This window comes from Alexandromys fortis, unplaced genomic scaffold (assembly GCF_014885135.2).
Source record: "Alexandromys fortis isolate MF-2015 unplaced genomic scaffold, M_Fortis_MF-2015_v1.1 scaffold_25, whole genome shotgun sequence".
Classification (NCBI taxonomy): Eukaryota; Metazoa; Chordata; class Mammalia; order Rodentia; family Cricetidae; genus Alexandromys; species Alexandromys fortis.
The window spans coordinates 198,575-220,053 of record NW_026067904.1 but is presented as its reverse complement, the minus strand read 5'-3'; the positions used below and the strand labels follow the sequence as shown (position 1 = coordinate 220,053).

The 21,479-nt window shown below is 53.4% G+C and overlaps 2 protein-coding genes across 6 annotated transcripts in view; both read left to right on the top strand.

Moving 5' to 3' along the window:
* Positions 1–9,839, top strand: part of Cxxc5 (CXXC finger protein 5) — a 30,904-nt gene extending 21,065 nt beyond the window's left edge. For 4 of the 5 annotated variants that reach the window (XM_050134930.1, XM_050134927.1, XM_050134928.1 and 1 more), the window contains exons 2-3: positions 6,567–7,644; positions 8,839–9,839. In XM_050134930.1, coding sequence (XP_049990887.1) covers positions 6,724–7,644; positions 8,839–8,883 — 966 coding nt within the window. In that variant the 5' untranslated portion in view covers positions 6,567–6,723 and the 3' untranslated portion in view covers positions 8,884–9,839. Of the gene's footprint in view, positions 1–1,922; positions 4,772–6,566; positions 7,645–8,838 lie in introns of those variants that run through there. The other variant, XM_050134931.1, reaches the window with a different exon arrangement.
* Positions 9,840–18,681: 8,842 nt separating this feature from the next.
* Positions 18,682–19,206, top strand: LOC126497192 (60S ribosomal protein L26-like). Its single transcript, XM_050135109.1, has one exon. It carries the CDS (start codon positions 18,723–18,725, stop codon positions 19,158–19,160), a length of 438 nt encoding a protein of 145 aa, XP_049991066.1. The 5' UTR covers positions 18,682–18,722; the 3' UTR covers positions 19,161–19,206.
* The last annotated feature ends 2,273 nt before the right edge of the window (positions 19,207–21,479 follow it).

The window sequence follows — 21,479 nt, the reverse complement described above, 5'->3', positions numbered from 1 at the left end:
GCAAAAGCCGGTTTCCGTCCCCGTTCTGCTTCCTGCGGAGGCTGCCGGAATGCCCGGAGCTCTTGCCCAGCCAGGCCCGTCCGGCCCACCCGTAGCCCCTTACCTTGACTTTGCCTGGGCTTGGGGTCTAGCTGGAGCTGTATTGGCAGTGGTGCTTGGTGTGAGATGCCTAGAGCCCCAAGGCCTCCATGTACCTTGAAGCCCCTGGCCGGTATTGGTAAGCCAAGCCTGGAGACACAGGTTCAAACCCTGACTCTGCCATCTACTGACCTTGTAACCCTAGGCAGGTATTTCACACCAGCTAAACGGGTGTAGTGAGAACCTAATAATAAACTACAGAGGCTGGGTGTGGTGGCGCACGCCTATTACCCCAGTATTGGGAAGCAGAAGCAGGCAGGTCTCTAGAGCTAGAGGAGAGACCTGTCTCAAAACAGCAACAACATAAAGTACAGGAAAATGCTTAACACAGTGCCTTAGGCCACCAGAGCTGAAGGAGACTTGTTTAGCTTCTTGTCTGCAGTAACCCAAATTCCCTCTGTGGCTTCCTCAGAGCCTTTCCCGCCTTCAAATCCTGTCACCAGCTCTGGCCTCCTGTCGACCTCTAGGTCACTAACCCTCTGTGGGTAGCTGATGGGGAGCCAACTCTCCAGACCTCTTGTGTATCTGTCCTCTTCCCATTCAAGCCCAGGAGCATTGAGAGTGAGATCACGAACCTTCTCCGGGGCTGGAGAGGTGGCTCAGTGGTTAAGAGCACTGGCTGCTTTTGCAGAGGACCCAGGATTGGGTCCTGGCACCTGCGTAGCGGCTCACCACTTCCTGTAACTCCTGTTCCTGGCACCATCTTCTTGGTCAGCAGAGGTGCACACAGCGCATATGCTCATGTCGGGACTCATACATACATACTAAATAGAATAAGTTTCTATTCTACAGATAGGAAATGGATGCTCTATGTAGGGAAGGGGCTAGTTCAAAGTCCGTGGGAAGGAAGGCCAGATCAGAGCCACAGCTCAGACCTTAGGACTCCAGTGCACACCTTTGGCTTTCTCTGCCTGTCCTGTGCTGAGACTCATCAGAGTACAGGAGCTAAGCAGGCATGTGGGCTAAGGTCTCAGGTGGGTGTCTGCAGGCATTACTCTGTGAAACATTTAGTTCAAGATTCAAAGACACCCCAGGGGAGAGTGTCATTTTGTCCACCCTAGCCCGCTGACCATTTGCCTTCCCTCGGTAGGGCAATACACGGAGTGTCTATGAGGAGTGTAGGCGCTGAAGCATGCAGAAGAAAGACAAGCCCATATTAGCTCTGATCCGTGGGGTCCCATATGACACGTCATGTGCTGAAGTCACAAAATGAGGAAGGGCATTCCTGGGCCTTTGCTGCCTTTGGGGTAGGAACCCAGGGGGAGGTTCTGGGAGAGGAAGTCTGCGTTTCGCTGCCTAGAGCCAGGTCAAAGCACACCTCTGGCCAGGGCCTCTGTGCCATTCCAAGAAGGTCCTCCTCGCAGCCGGGCGATGGTGGCGCATGCCTTTAATCCCAGCACTCGGGAGCCTGGTCTACAAGAGCTAGTTCCAGGACAGGCTCCTAAAGCTACAGAGGAAACCCTGTCTCGAAAAACCAAAAAAAAAGTAAGAAAGGTCCTCGGAGGTAGTCTAGGGAATTCTATAGGGAAGAACAGGCCGTGTTGCTTTGTTCAGAGCTTTGTTTATCTGAAGCTGAATGTTTGAGTCACAGGTCTGACTGCCACAGTCCCAGAGGGAGGGGCAGGTCTCACTTCATAACCTTGGCTGCCATACAGCTCTGTGTAGACCAGGCTGGCCCCAAATTCATAGATCCACCTGCCTCTGTCTCAAGTGCTGATTACAGGTGTGTGCCATCAAACCCTGCTTCCTTTTTTGTTTTGCATTTGTATGTGTGTGTGTGTGTGTTGTTTTGTTTTGTACTGTCTTGGAATGTTAAGTCTTACTGAAAATCCCCTAGTGGTGTCAAGGGTGTATCTCACCCCAGCCAATTTCTAGGTCCCTGAGTGGTTACAATGGCCATACAGGTCTGTCCCTCCATCCTGGGTGTATGTCCTGACGACCTCAGGCTGTAGCTGCGCTTCCTGCCTCCAAGATCAGCACACCTGTGTCTCTTGGGCCCAAGAGGGCTCCCAACCTCTGTAAACTTCCCAGACTGAATTATGAAGCTCAGAGACAGAACCCCCCTCAGCATGAGTGGGGCAGCTCAGTTCAGTCCCTGGAACCTGTGGTCTGGGCTCCCTACCAACATGTCTGTCTGTCTGTCTGTCCTTATACTATTCTTCAGCACTGCTCTCCTCTATACCCCAGGTAGGTAGAAGTAGTAAGCCAGTCTGTGTGCTCTGCAGAGCTAGTCCCACCAAGCCATGCCGAACTGTGCTTAGCTAGAGCCCTGGGGTTAGTGCAGGAGGCCCAACACCCTGGGAAACCTGCCCTCGGGCAGGATGGTACTTGGATCGGTCTAAAAAAATCATCGAACCAGTAACAGGAATGGTGGCTAACACTTGTAACCCCAGCACCCAGGAGGCCGGGGTTGTCGGAGACTTCTCCCTGGAAGAGACATGAATTATACTGTAAGGTCCTGTCCCTGATCTCAAGGCTCTCTCTGTCCAGCTGGGACCTTGCAAAAACTCAGCCATACCTGGCACCTGCTTCCACCCAGCTCTTCCTAAGGCTTTCAGCTGTGTGTCCTCTGGTAGCTTCTCCCTATCCTTCGCTATTTCCTTGGCAGCCTCTTCCTCCGAGCAGGCCCTCCAGCCTCACTCAGTCTCCTTCCAGGTCCCCTGTGCTCCCGGTCTGTGACCTCCTTGCCCCTTCCTCCACAGTAGCAGTGCATGGAGCCACTACTGGCATAAGCGGGGAAGGGGGTACTACTAAACATGCACAAGATCTAGCTGCAGGCCTCCTAGGAACACAGCATCAGCCCCTCCCAAGATGGAAACTCCTCCCCCATGCAGTCAGTCCCTTCTGGGGCCGAGGGTGGGGTGAGGCCACTGCCACTACCTCCGGTGACCTCATTGCCAGCTGGCATTATGATGTCACTGGCCTAGCATTCTGAGTTGAGTTCCCGCATGTGTATCTCTAAGCCTCCAGGTGGGGCACTCCCCTGGGGGCCGGTGACAGCTCACCCCTGACCACGAAGAGGTGACAGGCATGGTAACAATTTGGTGGGAGGGCAGGAGTATAACTGAGCTGCTTTGCCTTGGGCTGTTCTGTTATTGCCCAAATAGAACAAAGGCGGTCAGAGAGCAGGTGACCAGCACTTAGCTCTGGGTTCAAGTTCTACCACTGCAAGGCACTAGCTGTTGACATCAAGCCAGCAGCCTGAACTTTTGTGAACCTTGTTCTCTTCTTTTCTGAAGCTGGTTGAAGTTCCTGTCTCATGGTTACTATCCTAACATGAAGCACACACACCGCAGCACAGAAGTTGCTCAATAAGTGTGAGCAGCTAGCGAGGGGTTCGTAGTTAAACTCTAGTTGGGTTTGAAGAGAGCAAGGTCTGCCTGCAGAGGGTAGAGACAGGAGTAACCCCTGCGCTAGCAGATGCTCTCATCTCTGACTTCCCTTCCAACAGCCAAGGTCTCAACCTCCATGGCCTGCTGTGACCGCAGGCCCTCCTTCCATCTCTTCTTCCTGAGCTCAGGTTAGACACGGCCTCATCAGGTGTCCCCGATTCTCACTCTTGGGCTCCTCCCTCTATGATGGGCTCTGTCATTCCCATCCCTGATCCCCTAATAAAACCCTCTGACCTCCAATCACGACTCTGCTGCATCCCACCAGGTCTCTGACCCATTCCCGAGTTCTATTGTCAGCGTTCTCTGACCTTAACCACCTGTCTCCCTCTCAGGCCCAGCTCTCGGGACTGGTTCCTTCGCCCCTAGGCCCTATCCCCACCCGTCAGCCCCTGGTCCCAGCTCCAGGCCGCCGGGCTCCTGCCTGGACAAAGGGGTCCTTTGTGGGCTGACCGCGGCTGGCGGGGCGGCGGGGCGCTGGCTCCGCATTGCTGATGAAACGGAGCCCTTTGTTGTCCCCTCCTCAGGCGCAGTATTTCTTTTTGGGGGCTGGATGCGTTCCTGGCAGGGCGGATGATGGATGCGCCCGCCGCTGCCGCCTGCCTGCCCGCCAGCTTTCCCTCCCGCTCATTCCCGCTCCGCTTCAACGCAACCCCAGCTCTCTTCCCCTGCTGCCTGGGTATTGCCAGGCCCTTCCTGGCCTGGGAGGGGTTGCTATGTGCCCTGCTGTAAAAGGCAGGGGCCTAGGAAAATGTCCCTTCTGTTTTCTCCTCCTGTGAGTAGGTTATATGGGGGCCTGTAGTCTCAGGGGTCCATAGGGACCAGGGAGGACATCAGCCTTTCCCTAGGTCTGAAGGGGATAACACAGCCACAAAGGCAGGTTTAGAAGAAGCTTGGGGACTAGGCCTAAGCCACGAAGACTAGTTTTGCATATCTGCTGTCTGAGGGCTGTCGCCCCTGTGGCCAGGCCCTGTCCGTATCCTCCCTCCCCCACCTTCAGTTTCCAGGGTTGACAGACCACAGTGTTCTGCCTGCAGCACCTGTTCGGTGACATATCACGTTTTCTGTCCCAGGCTCAGTATGCCTTAGGACCTGGGGGACTGAGAGCAGGTGGTCCCTGGGAGAACCGAAGTGAGAGATGAGGAAAATTCTAGGAGGGGACCAGAGATGAACGGAACACAAGGCCTGTTCGCAACATACAAAGACTGGGGATGGGGACAAAAGCAGGAGCTCAGCCTGAGCAAGTAAGCACCAGCCCTGAACCATGCTGCTTGCTGTGTTGAAGGGAGCTGACTTCTAATTGACCTGCCGGCCCTGCACGCAGTGCCAGCTCCTGGAGCTGGTGGAGGGAAGGAGGGAGGGAGAGCTTGAGCAAGCAAGAGCAGCGTTAATGCGACTATCGATTTCTGCCACTGGCCAGCGGGCCTTAGAGGCGGGGGACACACGGGCTTTTCTCCTGTCGCTCTAGCCCATAGACCTTCTTCCCTGTCTCTGTAGTTGAGCTGCTGGGTTATGGCCCTGGGCAAGGAAGTTGAGTTCAGTGAGCAAGAGCTAGAAGAGGTGGCTTGGTGCTTTCTGACTCTTGTCCGTCAGCACGCCCGTCCCTCTGCACACCCAAGGTCACTGGTCTCTAAGAAAGAAGACCTGGAAAGGTGATTTAGGCTGACCCATTGGAGGTGAGATAGCACAAAATCCTCAGAATGGTCCCCTTACGGCCCTGACCTCTGACCATGCCTTCCTGGGATTGTCTGGGTGGATTCAGCTCCATGGAGATCTGAGGAGGACGTGCTTATAGAGTGAGGCTTCAGTTGCCTCCCCTGGAGCACTGCAGTTGGGTGCACTGACCACTCCTTGTGGCTACTTGTTGGCAGCCCTGGAGCAGAGGGCCCTACAGGTTACAGGTTTACCCCTTCGTAAATGCAAAGGGTCGGACTACATGACCTGGTCCAGGCTGAGTATCCAGGGCAGCCTGGTGGGTGTGATGGGGTTGTCCGGGGACAAAGATCTGATGTGTTCCCAACTCTCAAGCCCAGAGCAGGGTGGGGTTTGCCAGATGTTCCACTGCCCCTTGAGCCACCAGCTGCTCAGGGGCTGGGCCTGATGCTCTCACTCCTCCACTTGGGATGCAGGACTGAAGGGGGCTACAGGGAAGGGATACCAGAGAGCCAGGATGCAGGAGGAAATCGCCACCCTGCTCCATCTGGACCTGTGACAGGGGCACTGGCCACTTGCATGCCCTGCTTAAGGCTGGGGTTCAAAAGCCCCCTGTCCTGGGAAAGGCCCTGGGCCTCAGAACTGTGGAGACAGCCAGAGGAAGGCTCTCACTTGCCTCCACCTTCTCCATCCCAGCCCTCTGGGTTTTCACTGCACCCCTGGAAGCCAGGCCAGGGCACAGCAGGGGCTGAGGTGATGGCTATGGTTTGGGAACAGAGAAGGGAGTGTGTGGAATTTATGCATGTCTTCCCACTCTTGCAAGAGGGGCACTTCAGGCTCTGTGCTTCTCCCTTGCTTTGTAGAAGGGTGGATGTTCCTTCAGACAAGGGTGCTGTACTCTCTCAGACTTTGGATTAAACAGAGGAGCCTGGATCCTTTACCTGCAATCTCCAAACAAGCATTCCGGTGTTGTGGTCAATATCTTTCCTTCTCTCTTTAGATGGGTGGGGACCAAAGAGTGTGGAGGTCATTAATCCTCCAGAGTTAGTTAGCCTCTCTAGATCTCCTACCCTAAGGCCATCAGCCACTTTCCTTCACTCTTAGGTCTAGATCTACACAGGGCCTCAACCTCCCTGTGCCTCTCAGTGGCCATGTGTCTATGGGCTAGTAGCTCTCATAAGCCTTGTTCTCCCTGACTGGGAAATAGAGGATTACCCTACCACTTTGTAGAGTTCTGCTGAATCTTAAGATAGCCCAAATAAATTCTTCACCAAGATCGGCTTGGCACTTAATGCCTTATCGGGCTTCTGGTTGTTACCATGGCAATATGGGTAGTGGTCCTGAAGGAAGAGGATTTACTGACCTTGTCCCCACCTTTCCCAACAGAGTACAGACGTTCCCACGCGGACACCTGACCATGTGCCTGCCCTGAGTGAGCCCCACCAGACGTCTCGATTGTGGGCAACAGGGCTACACACTCATCTGTGAGCCCCCAGCAGTTTGCAGGCTCTCCCAGCAGTGGGGTCTGGGCCTCGGCCCCACCATGTCGAGCCTCGGCGGTGGCTCCCAGGACACCGGTGGCAGTAGCAGTAGCAGCGGCAACAGCAGCACCAATGGCAGCAGTGGCAGTGGCCCAAAGGCAGGAGGAACAGACAAAAGTACCGCAGTGGCTGGGACCGCACCAACCTCAGTGGCAGATGATGCCCCGCCCCCTGAGCGCCGGAACAAGAGTGGCATCATCAGCGAACCCCTCAACAAGAGCCTGCGTCGGTCCCGCCCACTCTCCCACTACTCTTCCTTTGGTAGCAGTGGTGGCAGCGGAAGCATGATAGGGGGGGAGTCTGCTGACAAGGCAGCCGCAGCTGCAGCCGCAGCCTCCCTATTGGCCAATGGTCATGACCTGGCTGCGGCCATGGCCATGGACAAAAGCAACCCTACCTCAAAGCACAAAAGCGGTGCTGTGGCCAGCCTGCTGAGCAAGGCGGAGCGGGCCACGGAGCTGGCAGCCGAGGGACAGCTGACGCTGCAGCAGTTCGCACAGTCCACGGAGATGCTAAAGCGCGTGGTGCAGGAACACCTGCCCCTGATGAGCGAGGCGGGTGCTGGCCTGCCTGACATGGAGGCTGTGGCTGGTGCCGAGGCCCTCAACGGCCAGTCCGACTTCCCCTATCTGGGCGCGTTCCCCATCAACCCAGGCCTCTTCATCATGACCCCAGCTGGTGTGTTCCTGGCTGAGAGTGCTCTGCACATGGCCGGCCTGGCCGAGTACCCCATGCAGGGAGAGCTGGCTTCCGCCATCAGCTCAGGCAAGAAGAAGCGGAAACGCTGCGGCATGTGTGCGCCCTGCCGGCGGCGCATCAACTGCGAGCAATGCAGCAGTTGTAGGAACCGAAAGACTGGCCATCAGATTTGCAAATTCAGAAAGTGTGAGGAACTCAAAAAGAAGCCTTCCGCTGCTTTGGAGGTAACAGCACCGTAGAGGGAGGTGTGCGGGCTCTCCCATTTGTCTGGCAGTCCAAACCTACCCCCGAGTCCTGGAGCCCACCTTTCCTGCCTCCAAGTGTGGGGCATACCCAGCCAGTCCTAGGGCCTGAAGGTCTGGCTGCAAGGTACCTGTTCACTGCCCTAAAAAGCAGAGCCACATCCTGAGATGCCAGCAAGGCATGGTTTGCAGGTAGGGGCTTGGCATTCCCAGTTAGGCCCTGGTTCTCTGGTGCCCCCTCCTAGGGCCTGGGTCAGGTATTTCCACATAGGTACCAAGTTTCTATCTCATAGACATGTTCTAAAGCATTAACCCAAGGCTCTGGTTGTGTGTTAGCCCCATCCGAAAGGTTCTGTCTGTGGACCCTGTGGCCTTGAGAGTGAGCCCTATGACTTGCCTCCCAGAGTCCTGTCCCTCCCCCAACACACACAGTGCACACGCAAAATAGAACAGCTTCAGTGCTGGCTGCCCTGCCTAGAGACGGGGAGAGACAGCTCAGCTCATTCCTAACTGTGGTCCTGGCATAGCTGCAGGGGTTGCCTGCCCCTCTCTCCCCAGATAAGGTAAACTAGCTGGATTCAAAAGCGGCTTTGCAGTTTGCTGTCCCTGTCACTCGTTCCCACCCCTCTTGGAAGTAGACTTGATTCCATAGTAATGGTGTCCTAGCCATGGCCTCTTGCCACCTCTCTGACTGCAACCTCCCATGTGTCTTGCTTACCTACCAGCTCACCAAGGCACCCACGCCAGTATAGACACCCACATGTACACCTGCTCCTTTCATCATAGCGCTCTCTGCTCACTGAGCGCCAGATACCGGCCTCCCCATCACAGTCCCGTGTACACCACACAGTCTGACACAGCGCAGGCTCGTGTGACAGGACGCAGCTGTGGCCCCAGGTATGGCCATCTGGTGCTCTGGGCCAAGGGAAAAAGGGATCCAGGAGGCTTCTGAGTGCGGTGGCTCGGGAGGCCTCTGGGCCCTTGGGTAGCCCAGCAGGTCATGGCTCCTTCTCTGGCTGGCCTGTCCTGGCCAGGATAACAGGAACTCTTCGGGGTAACTGCCCGTCCTGCGTGCTCGTCCCTCCGCCATTGAGCCGGCCTCGGGGAGCTTCTTGCGCCAGGTCCACCGGGACCCTGACTGAACTTTCTCCTTGTTTTTGTCTCCTGCCCCGCCAGAAGGTGATGCTTCCGACGGGAGCCGCCTTCCGGTGGTTTCAGTGACGGCCGGGAACCCAAAGCTGCCCTCTCCGTGCAATGTCACTGCTCGCGTGGTCTCCGGCAAGGGATTCGGGCGAAGACAAACGGATACACCCGTCTTTAGAACCAAAAATATTCTCTCACAGATTTCATTCCTGTTTTTATATATATATTTTTTTTTTGTTGTCATTTTAACATCTCCACGTCCCTAGTATAAAAAGAAAAAAATTTAACTGCTTTTTCAGAAGAAGAACAACAAAAGAGGTAAAGCGAATCTGCAAAGTACCGAGACTTCCTGGGCAAAGAATGGACAATCAGTCTCCTTCCTGTGTCCGTGTCAATGTTGTCTGTGCAGGAGATGCCGTTTTTGTGTAGAGAATGTAAATTTTCTGTAACCTTTTGCAATCTAGTTACTAATAAGCACTACTGTAATTTAGCACAGTTTAACTCCACTCTCGTTTTAAACTTCCTTTGATTCTTTCCAACCATGAAATAGTGCATAGTTTGCCTGGAGAATCCACTCACGTTTATAAAGACAGTGCTGATGGCACCGTGTAGAAGCCCCTCTGTATCCATCCACGTGTGCAGAGCTACAGCCAGAGCCTACTGGGACTGGAGTTCCTGTCCCAGGCCCAGCCTTGTTGCACCCACTGTCCCCTGGCTGGGACCCCCTACCCCAACAGTGACAGATTTTGGAGAGATGAGGATTCTATTCATTTGTTGATCCACTAAGATCTGGGGAGCCCGCATCTCAATCCTGGCTACTTCCCCTAGAGAAAACAAGCCCTCTTTTCTCAGCCTTGCTCTCAGCAACAGAAGAAAGGGCTTCTCCGCGGTCCCTCACCTACCTCCCGGTAGGGGTGGGTGCCCAGGGGACTCCCTACCCGTGGCCAGCTCCCTGCTGAGGAACATGCTGTTTGTATTGTTTTAGGAGACCAGGCTGTTTTGTGAATAAAATTGAATGCATGTTTGTGTCCTGATACACAGCTGACTTCTTGGGTTTTCGGAGGGCTGGCTTGGGGCTAGGGTTTGTGTGGGACTATCTTGAGAGAAGGGTACCCTGAGGATACTTAGAGTTGAGTCTCTTGGAAAAGAGAAGTCCTTTGGTGGGGTGTGGGGAGGGTGAGAGCCATCCTGGAAACAGCATGGAACCATGTTTATTTGGGAGTCTGGTGCATCCCAGGCCTTGGGACCTAGACCACTAGGGCTGTCACCCACTTGGGCCATACTGCTCCCCAGCTTTTCAGTGTCAGGCAGCCTGCGTTGTTGGGCAGGCTGTCTATCTGGGTCTTTTTGCATGGCAGCCACAAGTGAGTGTGAACTCACCCAGTTACTCACACATGGAGTAGTTTCTGGAATGTGACTGCCCTCTGTGTGCCCTGTCCTTGGACCCCTTCCATTCCAGCCTGAGTTCAAGAAGGGCATCATCTGCTCTTGCCTCCAGGTGGTCTAGAACCTCAGAAACCGGGTGTCTGGGGGAAATCATTGCAGGGCCCCACCGTCCAGGCAGAAAGAGGTGTCATTTGCATGCCCCTCCCCGTACTCCTGGAGGCTAACCTAAGGATGAGGCCTAGCCTACCGCTGGAGGAGTGCCCCCCCCCCCCACGCACACACACAGCTGCTGAGCCTGGCAGAGGTGGAAGCTAGACTTGAAGAAGGACTTCCTGACAAGGTTTCAGGTGGGTGAGGACTTTGAGAACAAAGGAAGGTGGGGTTTTCTGAAGCTGAGTGGGTGGTGAGGTGGGGGAGATGGGCTGTCCCTGCGATTGTTCCAGGAAGGGGAAAGCTGGGAGGAGGTATCCTGACCCCCAACCCCGTTCCCTGTGTCACAGGCTCCCTTGGAGCACCAGGGACTCAGCAGCCTGGCCTGGCACAGCAGGGGTAGGCAGGGGCGGGGGAGGTAGCTTTCAACTCCATCTCTGCCTGGGAAAATTCCCTTTCATGTGGCTGCCTGTGATCTCTCCAGGCGGCTCTGCCAAAGGGGGGTGTCCAGCAGGGAGTAGGGGGAGGTGTTGCAGCTGGGGGCACCCTCACTCCAGTACAAGGCAAACTGCAGCACCTCCAGAAACTTGGGGGAAGGGGGGTCTAAGAGGGCATGGGGGATGCTGACCAGCAGGGGGCACTGGGCTAGAGGCCTTTGCTGGCAGCATGCAGGCTGCAGATGGCCTAGGCCGGCCCTCTGGCACACCTCCAGGTGTGGGGTGGGTGGCTCCAGTGCCAGCCTTAATGGGAGGGGACTGTGACTCGGCTGGCCTGGACCCACCCCACAGTACAGAGGCACCCAAAGTTCAGAGACCCTCATGTCCAGTTTCTGCGTCTTAATGTACCCAAAGGGCAGCCACAGTGTCTCTGAAAGAAGATGGCTGTGGGGCCACATCTTGCCCTGGAAAGTTATTACTCCCAGAAAATGGCCTAAGGAGGAACGCCATCATGAAGGCAGGCCCGGTGCATAGTAAGCTCTGGTCGGTGGCTGTTCTCAGGGCTGAGGAAATGGGTTCCGTGCTAAGACTGTTCACTGCTCACGCAAAGCACTGGAGATTGGTTCCCAGCACGCAGCTCACAGCCACCTGTAACTCCCACTCTGGGGGAGCTGACAGCCTCTTCTGACCTCAGGCACCAGCATATGAGCACACATATGTACACATAAGAACAAACGTTTAGGTGCATACCTGTAACCTCAGCTGTGGGGAGGCTGAGACAGGAGGACAACCTGGACTACAGAGGCCCCGTGTCAAGAGCACTCTGCGTCCCAGCATTGAGGAGATGGAGTCGGGAGATAAGGAAAACCTTAGTTATGTGGTGAGTTTGAAGTTGGCCTCTGCCTCCTGGGTGCTGGAACTAGAGGTGTGCCTCACTACACTCAGCTTTTCTTCCCGAGGCAGAACCTGATGTAGCTCAAGAGGACTATAGAGTGGGTTCCAGGACAGCAGGACTATGTAGGGAGACCTTGTCTCAAAAGAAACTTGAGTGTGGGCTTTTCCCCAACTCATCAGCCCACTTTATTCTTGAGAATATCTTTCCATTAAACTTTAATTTAGTGTGTGGTTGTTTTGCCTGTATGTGGTCTTTGTGCTCCACATGGGTTCTTGGTACCTGCGGAGGTCAGATTCCAAGAGACTGGTGCCACAGGCAACTGTAAGCCACTGTATAGATGCTAGAGCCTGAACTCTGGTCCTCTAGAAGAGCAGTCAGTACTTGTAACTGCTAAGCCATCTTCCCAGCCCCCAAAACTGTATTTCTTTAAAATAAATCATTCACTAGACCTCCCAAAAAAAAGCCCTTTTGGCTGGACCTGACCTTGACATTATCCCTAAGGCCGAGTCCTGACACACAGCCCACATGCAGTCCGGCCGCTGCTCACCAGCCAGCTAAGTCTTCCTGCTTTCTGGCCATAAGGTTGTAGGGTCTCCAACTCCTGTGACCTAGCCTTCGCACACCTGTGGGTCTCCTTGTCACCTTTATCCCCGTCTTGCACCTCTCCTGCTGACAATGGACCCTGGGGTGGGGGGTGGAGGTAGCCCTTTCCCTGCCAGGACAGTAAATAAGGCCTTGTGGTGATTTAGGAGCCTTGACCCAGCATCCTGTAGCCCTCCTGGGGGTCCAGCATTCAGAACCAGCTTTGAGGGTTGCAAGGTATGAGAGGCTGGACACACTGTTGGAGTCAAGTCCAGCGTGTGTGAGTGTGTGTGTGTGTCTCACACTGCTAGAGACAAGAAGAGCAACACCGGGACCCTGTGTGTGTGTGAGATAGAGATGGACGGTGGGGGCTGGGGCTCTTAAGGCCCAGCAAAACCTTGTGAGGTCATGTCCTGGAATATGACTACTTGTACCATTGAGTGTGACATCAAAGTGGGTTTGAAACGATGTGGAAGACATCTAAGACCTCATGTGGCCATGGGTTCATAAATGAATGATGTCATTGGGACATTCAGTGATGTTTGTGTGGTCCTGTGACCTTGTACAGTCTGGTAGCAAACCCAGTGTGACATCAAGTTGTACAACTGAGTGTGTAACATTGGGCAATACTTAGTTTATGGTATTGAATATACAACTACATTGACCCCGGGACAAAACTTCATAATACTAAGTGTCCATGACTGTCATCGATGTGGCCCTGAGACACCAGAGAGTATTTGTGATGTAAGTAGTGACCATGCTGGGTCCCTGCATATTGCCTGCACAATGCTGGGGGGGGGCCCACCCGACAGCTGTGCAGTTCTAGGGAGAGCACAGGGTTCTGGGGCATCTCATTCCCAGCATGGGTCCAGAGGCTCAGGCTGCATCGGGTGTTGGCATGGGACAGCAGAGGCTTTTCCCACAGTTGAAATGCCCCTCTCCCAGACCTTCCACTGCTGGCTTCAGCTCCACAGAATACCCTGGCAACTCTGACTCCTTTGTTCTCTGTGGCCGCCAAAGGCCTCCCACTTCAACCCCATACTGTCCAGCGCCTGCCAGGCAAGCGACCCTTCCCCCATGGCGCAGCCAGGCTTACCCACGGAAACCACCACACACACACACACACACACACACACACACACACACACACACACACACACTCCATGTCTCTGTCCCATGCTCCAGGTCTAACACAGGACTCCAGTCTGTGAGCCTGCTTGTGTGCAGGAAGAAGGAAACAGCAGTTCATGGGGCTGTACTGGGTGATTGCAGGCCAACACCTGGGCTCTGGAAGGGTACAACTTCCCCTTGGCACATGGCCAAGTTGGAAGCTCAGCCTTCAGTCCAGACTGGTTTCCGTTTGAGTTGGTTTTGGTTTGGCTCAGGTCAACCGTCAGGACTGGGATTATGACCCGCTTTGTAGATAAGGAGCGTGCATGACTCACCAAAAGCAAGATGCCGATTAGTACCCAGGCTCCTTACTCCCTTGGGAAGAGGACCAGCTGCCTCCAACAGAGTTGGGAGGGGGCCTGGGACTCTGGACATATGGGTTCCTCCCCATGTACTGGTCATGGTGTGTCAGGCACCATTGTGTATGTGTTTCTCCTTGTTGGATGACCTTGGCCAAGTACCCTTGCCTCTGTTCTGGAAAGAAGGGCAACACAGGGCGTGTAGAGTAGGGACTTGACAAGGTGCATTGCAGAGCAACAAGGTCACCTCACAGTTAGTGCCAAGATCCACAGCAAGGACATGACACCGGTGACTCTGGGTCAGATTTAGGCATGGAGCCTCCACTCCCAGCCCAGCCTAGCTCACACTACTAAGAAGAAGGTCGTGATATCCACGTGGCTCAGCCTATCAAGGCCTTTTGGGTCTGACCTGATTGCACTGCCAGCTCCCACTCCCTCCCAGGTGCCAGAGATACACAGATGGAGGTCATTTGCACAGCCCTCCCTGTCCCGTAGTCACCCCACCCCACCCCTGCCCTCACCGGGCTGCTGCTGTGACAAGTAAAACTGGAATGAACAGGCCACAGTAAAAGAGATCCCAACCCAGGGCTGGAGAAATGGCTCAGTGGTTAAGAGCACTAACTGCTCTTCCATAGGACCGGGGTTCAGTTCCCTGTACCCACATGGCAGCTCAACAACTGTCTGTAAGTCCGGTTTCACTCTCACACAGACAGACATACAGACAAAACACCAATGCACGTAAAATTTAAAAAGAGATCCCAATCCCCTGCAGATGGGAATTGGGCCTTGTTGTCCCCATGTCTATAGCTCTGCAGTGTGCCCTGCTCCTCAGTGCCACATCTGCCGTGAGGTCTCTGCTTGCTGGGAAGGGTGGGAGGGTCTTCTGAGACTGCTGGCCAGGCTGCGGAGCAGACACTCATTTCTCTGCCTGCCACCTCCCATCTCCCAACAGCAATACAATTCCCCTCTTCCAGAGAACAAGGGCAGGCTTCAGAGGCAGCAGGGGGTATGAAGAGGAGGTGGACCAGGTCCTTTGGGGCTGAAGATTTGGGTATTGGAGGATTTGAGCTGCTAAGGGTGATCACTAACCACTAACCCTGCCTCAAACGCCAGGCTTTAGGGGCACACATCTGTTTCCTGTCCTTTCTGACTGACCCTCACTCTCCTCTTCAGCACACACACACACACACACACACACTCCACCCCCTGAATCCCAGTAGCTCAGGTGCCCCCACATCTCCCTTGTCACAGTCACCCACTCTGGGTGACATCACATGCTGTCAAGACCATGGTCGTGAGTTCACGAAAGGCATCACTGGCACCTGTCACAAGAACTGTTGCTAAGAAACATCTGTAGAGTCAGATGTGTGGACCAGGCCTATATTCAGTACTGGGAAGGTAGAAGCAAGAGGATCAGGAGTTCAAGGACAGCCTGAGCTATACATCAAAGACTGTCTCACAAGAAACCTGTGAGCTAAATAAAAATCTTCCCTTCTTAGACACTTTTTTTTCTGTGAGCATTTTTTTATCATAATTGAGGCGCTGTCCATAAATGAGGAAAACTTACTAAAAAGAGCCTCAACCTCCCTAGGCAGAGAGTATGACTCAGTGCCTACAATGCATTGGGCTGGCTCCCCAGTACTGCAAACCCCCAAAAGCATCCATAGCACTTGGATTAGAGGTATCAGTGAAACCCTCCTGCCTTCCAGTGAGCTTGTGACTGGTAAATTAAGCACTGGGCCAGTTTATTGCATCCATATGCCCAGAAAACCATGAGGAGAGCATTGGTCAATTATCCCTTCCTTATAGATGACAAAAATAGGGCAAGAGAGAGAGAGAAAGAGAGAGAGACAGAGAGACAGAGACGAGACCACACAGCTGATTTTGTAAACACTTGCTTATGCTTCAGACTTTGTCTGGATACAAACCTTCCCCCTCCTGACAGACCTAAACCTAGTGGAGCCAGATTTGGTTGTTTGAGACGAGGTTTCGCTATATCCCACGTGGGATCCTCCTGCCTCAGCCTCTGAGTGTTGTGATTACAGACATGTATTTACCACACCCAGCCCATAAAGTCCTTTAACCGAATATTCGCAAGTCCAGCAAGGTTTAGGAAAAAATAACTGAACAGAACTGCTGTATAGGGAGTAAGGGCTTAACCTAGAGCAGCAAGCGTAGAAATTCTGGGGGTGCAAAGTGGACACAGCCTGAGTTCATCAGCTCCTCCCTTTCCCCACCCAGGAGAATCCACCCCAGCTCCCAGGGCCTCCTGCAACAATAGGATTGACAGGCAGCTGCTGGGGGCCCAGAACACTGGCCGCTGCGAGAGCGAGGGCAAGGGCAGTGCCCGCTCTGCAGCCGTTGATAAGGCGACAGAGCCCTCGGGAGCGGGGACACGGTGAAGCCATGGAAACACGGCTGAAGTGTGAGGCTGGCTCAGCCACTTCCCCAGGTGGCTGCCTCCCAGGCCTGGCAGGGACCCAGCAAGACAAATCCAGCCACAGGCTATGTGTCTTCCTGCCCTCCCAGGGGCCAGCCTGGGCTGGTGGCTGGACGTATCACCCCAGCCTGCTCTCCTAGGGTCGGACTGGGGTCAGTCAGTCTTTGGGCATCAGTAGGGAACACCAAGGGTAAGCCGGGAGCTCCACCAAAGCCGGCTTCCCCATTTAGCTCCTCCTAGTGTGCTACCCACTCCTCTACTATAAATATGTGTGTATTATTTACCTTAAGCATTTTGATAAATCATAATAGCAGAGACATCTGCTGTCAAAACTGCAAACTGCATTTGGGGCTCATCTTGTGGATGATCGGGATACAGACCAGGAGTGCATGGGAGCTTATAACTAGAAAGGGCTGGGTCTTGAAGGGAACCCTAGGTTCATCTTTTGGGGTCCTTCCTCACTGGCTGCTAGGCACAAAACCTTTCCAGAGAGGCTAACAACCCCCCCTCCAACACACACACACTGTGTTCCTGCTTCCTGCGTTCCTCAAAATTAATGCATCAATGAGAGGGCTGAGAAGTCCCCAGAGCAGAGATTAACTCCTGGGGGGCAGTGTGAGTGGGGTTGGCCCTGGGAGGCTGGGGCAGGGAGTGGGTCGGTGTTAACGCTCAAGCCTCACAAGATTAATCACCCTGCAGCTGGCTTCATCACAGGGGCACCCAGTACCCAACACCCCCCCCCCAAGCCACACCCAGGAGGGGCTCTGTGTTGGGAATCTTCCCTGCCTTTCAAAGTCCCTACAGTGGCCAATCTAACTTGTGGGAGGATTTTGGGAGCTAAACCCAAGTTCCTTTTGCCTTTTCTGGCTCTTTCTTGGTGGTCTCAGGGACCCTGAGGATCAAGCGGCAATCCTGTGGTCTCCTTGGTTTTAGTCTAGCTCAGCAGCCCTGAGAGGAGGAGGCCCTGGCCTGCCTGACATCCCCACCCTAAAAGTAGAGCTCGTGAGAGACACCCCCAGGACCTGTTTACATGGGGAACTCAGAGAGAGGTGTGGTGAATTCAAATGTCATGCTCCCCGGCCTGCCCCTCCTGCTCACCCTGACATTCTAAGTAGAAACAGGACAAGTGCCTGTTAGGAAAGCCCTAAGCTGAGGAGCCAAAGTTCAGGCTCCTCAGCCAGACACCCCACTTTAATCTTCAACAAGTTGCAGTAAGTGGGGCTCAGGTTAGACCAGAAAATAGACGAGTTGCCATCTTCTTTCCTCTGCTTATCTTCCTCCAAACAAGAGACACCCCTGGCCTCACAGAGGTCCCATTGGGTGAACTAACCTGTGTGCTTGCTTGGGCCTCCTGGGAAAAGAGCAGGGTGGTAAGGGGGGAGGCCTGGTCTCTGGTGAATGTCAGCTGCTAAGTGGTGTTGGAATGGCTGCATGGCGGCCTGCTGCAAACAAGACACTGTGGAAAAACTGTTAGATCTGAGCGTGAGGATCCCAACTTCAGGGCCACAAGCTGGCGACTACCAAGGGTTGGTACAGCAAAGGGAACCAAGAAGGGACTCAAAGAAGACAGAGGAGAAGAACTTAACCAGACATGGTGGGCACTCCCGGATCTGAGCATTGTGTCCGTATGCAGGCTCTTAGACGAGCAAGGGGCTGCTCTTCACCCCCCCCCCCCCCCGCCTCAGTTTACTCGTCTGTTACTGGCATCATGTCTGCAAGATCCCATGAGGGTAATATGAGAAGCCTGTGTAAAAAACCTCGAGAACTCCCTCAACTAGCAGTGTGTGGGGCTGCATGCCTGTAAATAAGAGGTGGCTGCGAGTTTGAGGTCAGCTTGGGCTGTAGCATAGCATGACTCTGCTGAGACACACAGAGAGAGACAGAGCATGACCCTGTTGAGAACAGAGAGAGACAGGAAGCACCACCCCTCATCCTCAGAACCACAGTGCACAAGAGAGGTGAGCGGGTGGGAAGAGGCAAAAGCCAAGAACAAAGACGGTTTTCTGGACATAAGTGAAGGACCAGCTTCTTTTTGTGTGGGAGTGAGGTTTACATGTAAGCATGCATCCATGTTTATATGTATCCGTGCATGTTTGTCCAGATGGAGGTCAAAGGTCAGCCTCAGGTATCATTCCTCAGGAGCCATTAACACCTATTTTTTATTTTGTTTTGAGACAGAGTCTCACTGGGACCCGAGGCTCATCAATTTGTCTAGGTTGGCTGACTGGCAAACCCCAGGGATTCACCTATTTCCACCTCCCCAGGTCCAGAATTACAAATGTATGCACCACACTCAGGTTTTTATTTTATACGCATGAATGTTTGCCTTCATTGTATGTCACTGTCCGTGGAGGACTGAAGAGGACATTTGATCCCCCGGGACTAGCATTATAGATGTTTATAAACCACCACGTGGGTGCTAGGAATCGAACCTGTGTCCTCTGGAAAAGCAAGCAGTGCCTAAACTACTATGCCATCTCCTCAGCACCAATAATATTATTTGCTTGCTTTTTTTTTTAATTAAAAAACTTTTTTTCGGCTGGATCGCAGCCGCCAAAATGAAGTTCAATCCGTTTGTGACTTCTGACCGGAGCAAGAACCGCAAACGGCATTTCAATGCACCTTCTCACATTCAGAGGAAGATCATGTCTTCTCCCCTTTCCAAAGAGCTGAGACAGAAGTACAATGTTCGCTCGATGCCCATTCGAAAGGATGACGAAGTTCAGGTTGTCCGGGGACACTACAAAGGCCAGCAGATTGGCAAAGTGGTCCAAGTGTACAGGAAGAAATACGTCATTTACATTGAACGGGTGCAGCGAGAAAAGGCTAATGGCACAACTGTCCACGTGGGCATCCACCCCAGCAAGGTGGTGATCACCGGGCTAAAGCTGGACAAAGACCGAAAGAAGATCCTGGAAAGGAAAGCCAAGTCTCGACAAGTAGGAAAGGAGAAGGGCAAATACAAGGAAGAAACAATTGAGAAGATGCAGGAGTAGGGGCGTCTCATACAGTTTCCATTAAAGACTGCTTGAGTAAAAAAAAAAAAAAACCTTTTTTCACAGGGCAGTGGTGGCACACACCTTTAATTCCAATACTCGGGAGGCAGAGGCAGGCGGATCTCTGTGAGTTCGAGGCCAGCCTGGTCTTCAAGAGCTAGTCCCAGGAGAGGCTCTAAAGCTATAGAGAAACCCTGTCTCAAAACAAACAAACAAACAAAAAACACAAACTGTTTTTCAAGACAGGTTGACCATGGTGGCCTCAAACTCAGAGATCTGCCTGACTTTGCCTGGAGAGCTGGCATCCAAAGGCCTGCGCCCACCACTCCCAGCCATACTGTTTTCATAAGAGCTTTAGGGCCTGGTATGGTGGCACACGCCTTTAATCCCAGCACTCCATCACTTGGGAGGCAGAGGCAGGTGAATCTCTGTGAATTTGAGGCCAGCCTAGTCTACAGAGCAAATTCCAGGACAGGCGCCAAAGTGACAGAGAAACCCTGTTTCAAAAAGCCAAAAAAAAAGCCAGGCGGTGGTGGCACACGCCTTTAATCCCAGCACTAGGGAGGCAAAGGGAGGTGGATCTCTGTGACGTCGAGGCCAGCCTGGTCTACAAGAGCTAGTTCCAGGACAGGCTCTAAAGCTACAGAGAAACCCTGTCTTGAAAACAAACAAACAAACAAAGCCAGAAAAAGAAAAAAGAAAGAAAGAAAAAAAAGAAGAAAAAGAAACAAGAAGCAAAGAGAGCCGCAGGAACTCCTTGGGCAGTAAAGCCATGCTGGTGGGAGCCAGTGAGTGTTCTCAGGACTCAACAACATTTGGAGGCACTGCAGTAGGGTGTCCTCAGCCTTTAGTCCTTTGGGTGTGCAGAGCAACTTCCAGCTCCACTCTGGGCTCCTGGAGCTTGTCAGAGGCCAAGCCCCCTGCCAAGAGAGGCCTAGCTAGCTCTTTGTGAGATAGCAGAAACACTCCATTTCATGTCAGAAGCTTAAGGTGAGGCGTTCAGGAAGTGACCTGTCCTCTTAGTAACCTGGACAGAATGGATCCAAGTTACAGACTAACTTTAGGGTTCTTACTTCCTGGATATGGAAATAAGGAAACATCTGGATCCCAAGAGACCCTAACCTAGAACTGGCATGGTGCTGGGTTGGGAGGTAGGGTCTAGAATTTCCATCTGAGCCCAACTCAAACTGGTTTCATGATTTCAAACACAGGCATAGTCAGCTCGCCCTTCCAGTGCCCAGCTTTCCTCACTGGAGTGGAAGAATAACATCTTGCAGCAAGCAGCCTTGGTGCTAGTCCTTTCCTGGGTGTTCAAGGCCCAGGGGTGGACTTAATTTAGAGTGCTTTAGCCTCGTCCATGCCCACACAGGCTACCTTCCGCTCTTCTAGCCACTTCCCTTTCACCTCTGACCTTGGGGCCAGCTGCCTCTGTTGCTATCATTTGTTGTCATGGGAACCCTACAGTTCTGATCTAGCCCAGGCAAGAGCGGGCCTAGAGCTCATTGCAAGAAAATCTGATGATACTGGGGTAGGAGAGTTGGGGCTTCTGTTCCTACTAGTTTAGGCTTTCTTGTTGGGAAGAGGGCAGTAGAAAGAATGCATGACCTGGGGCCAGCAAAATGGCTCAGCAGGTAAAGGCGCTTGCCACTAAGTCTAATGGTTTGGCCCCTAGGACCCACATAGTGGAGGGAACCGATCCTGGCAAGTTCTCCGACCTTCACAAAGGTGCTGTGGCATTCACACCACCCTCCTCAATAAATAAATAAATGTACTTAAGATTCAAAGAAAAAGAATGACTTGAATATGGGTGGGCTACAGTGCAGATAGTCAGGGCCTGGGGTCCCTGAGTCTTGTTCCCCTCTGTGCCCACCTTCTCCTGACTTAGCTTTAGGTTGGTGGGGACCTTCCCATTTCCCTCACTGCCAACAACAACCAGATCTCAGAGCCCTGAGCTCAGCTCATTCTCAAGGCTAAAAATACCAGGAAGGCGGCAGCAGCAGCTCCCTAGACACCCCATCCACCCGCCCCTCGCTCCCAGCAACACACACACACACACACACACACACACACACACGGGAATATACTTGTACTCACCCAGGCCTGGCATGTACCTTATTCCAAGGTGCTGTCTGAACTTAATCACATAGGGCTCTGCCTGAGCTTCCCTAAGTCCCCACTCTGTGTAAGGCCAAAATATGGGTTCTACTCCCTCCTATGACCCCAGTTTGCTGTGTGATCTTGGGATAGTCTCCTGGCTTCTCTGAGCCTCAGTTTCCCTTTTTATGAAATAAAGAAGCTACATAGAAACGCAGAGGCCCA

What these genes read in the sequence shown, in the direction of transcription:
- LOC126497192 (XM_050135109.1), top strand. Translation starts at nt 18,723, where the DNA reads ATGAAGTTCAATCCGTTTGTGACTTCTGACCGGAGCAAGAACCGCAAA.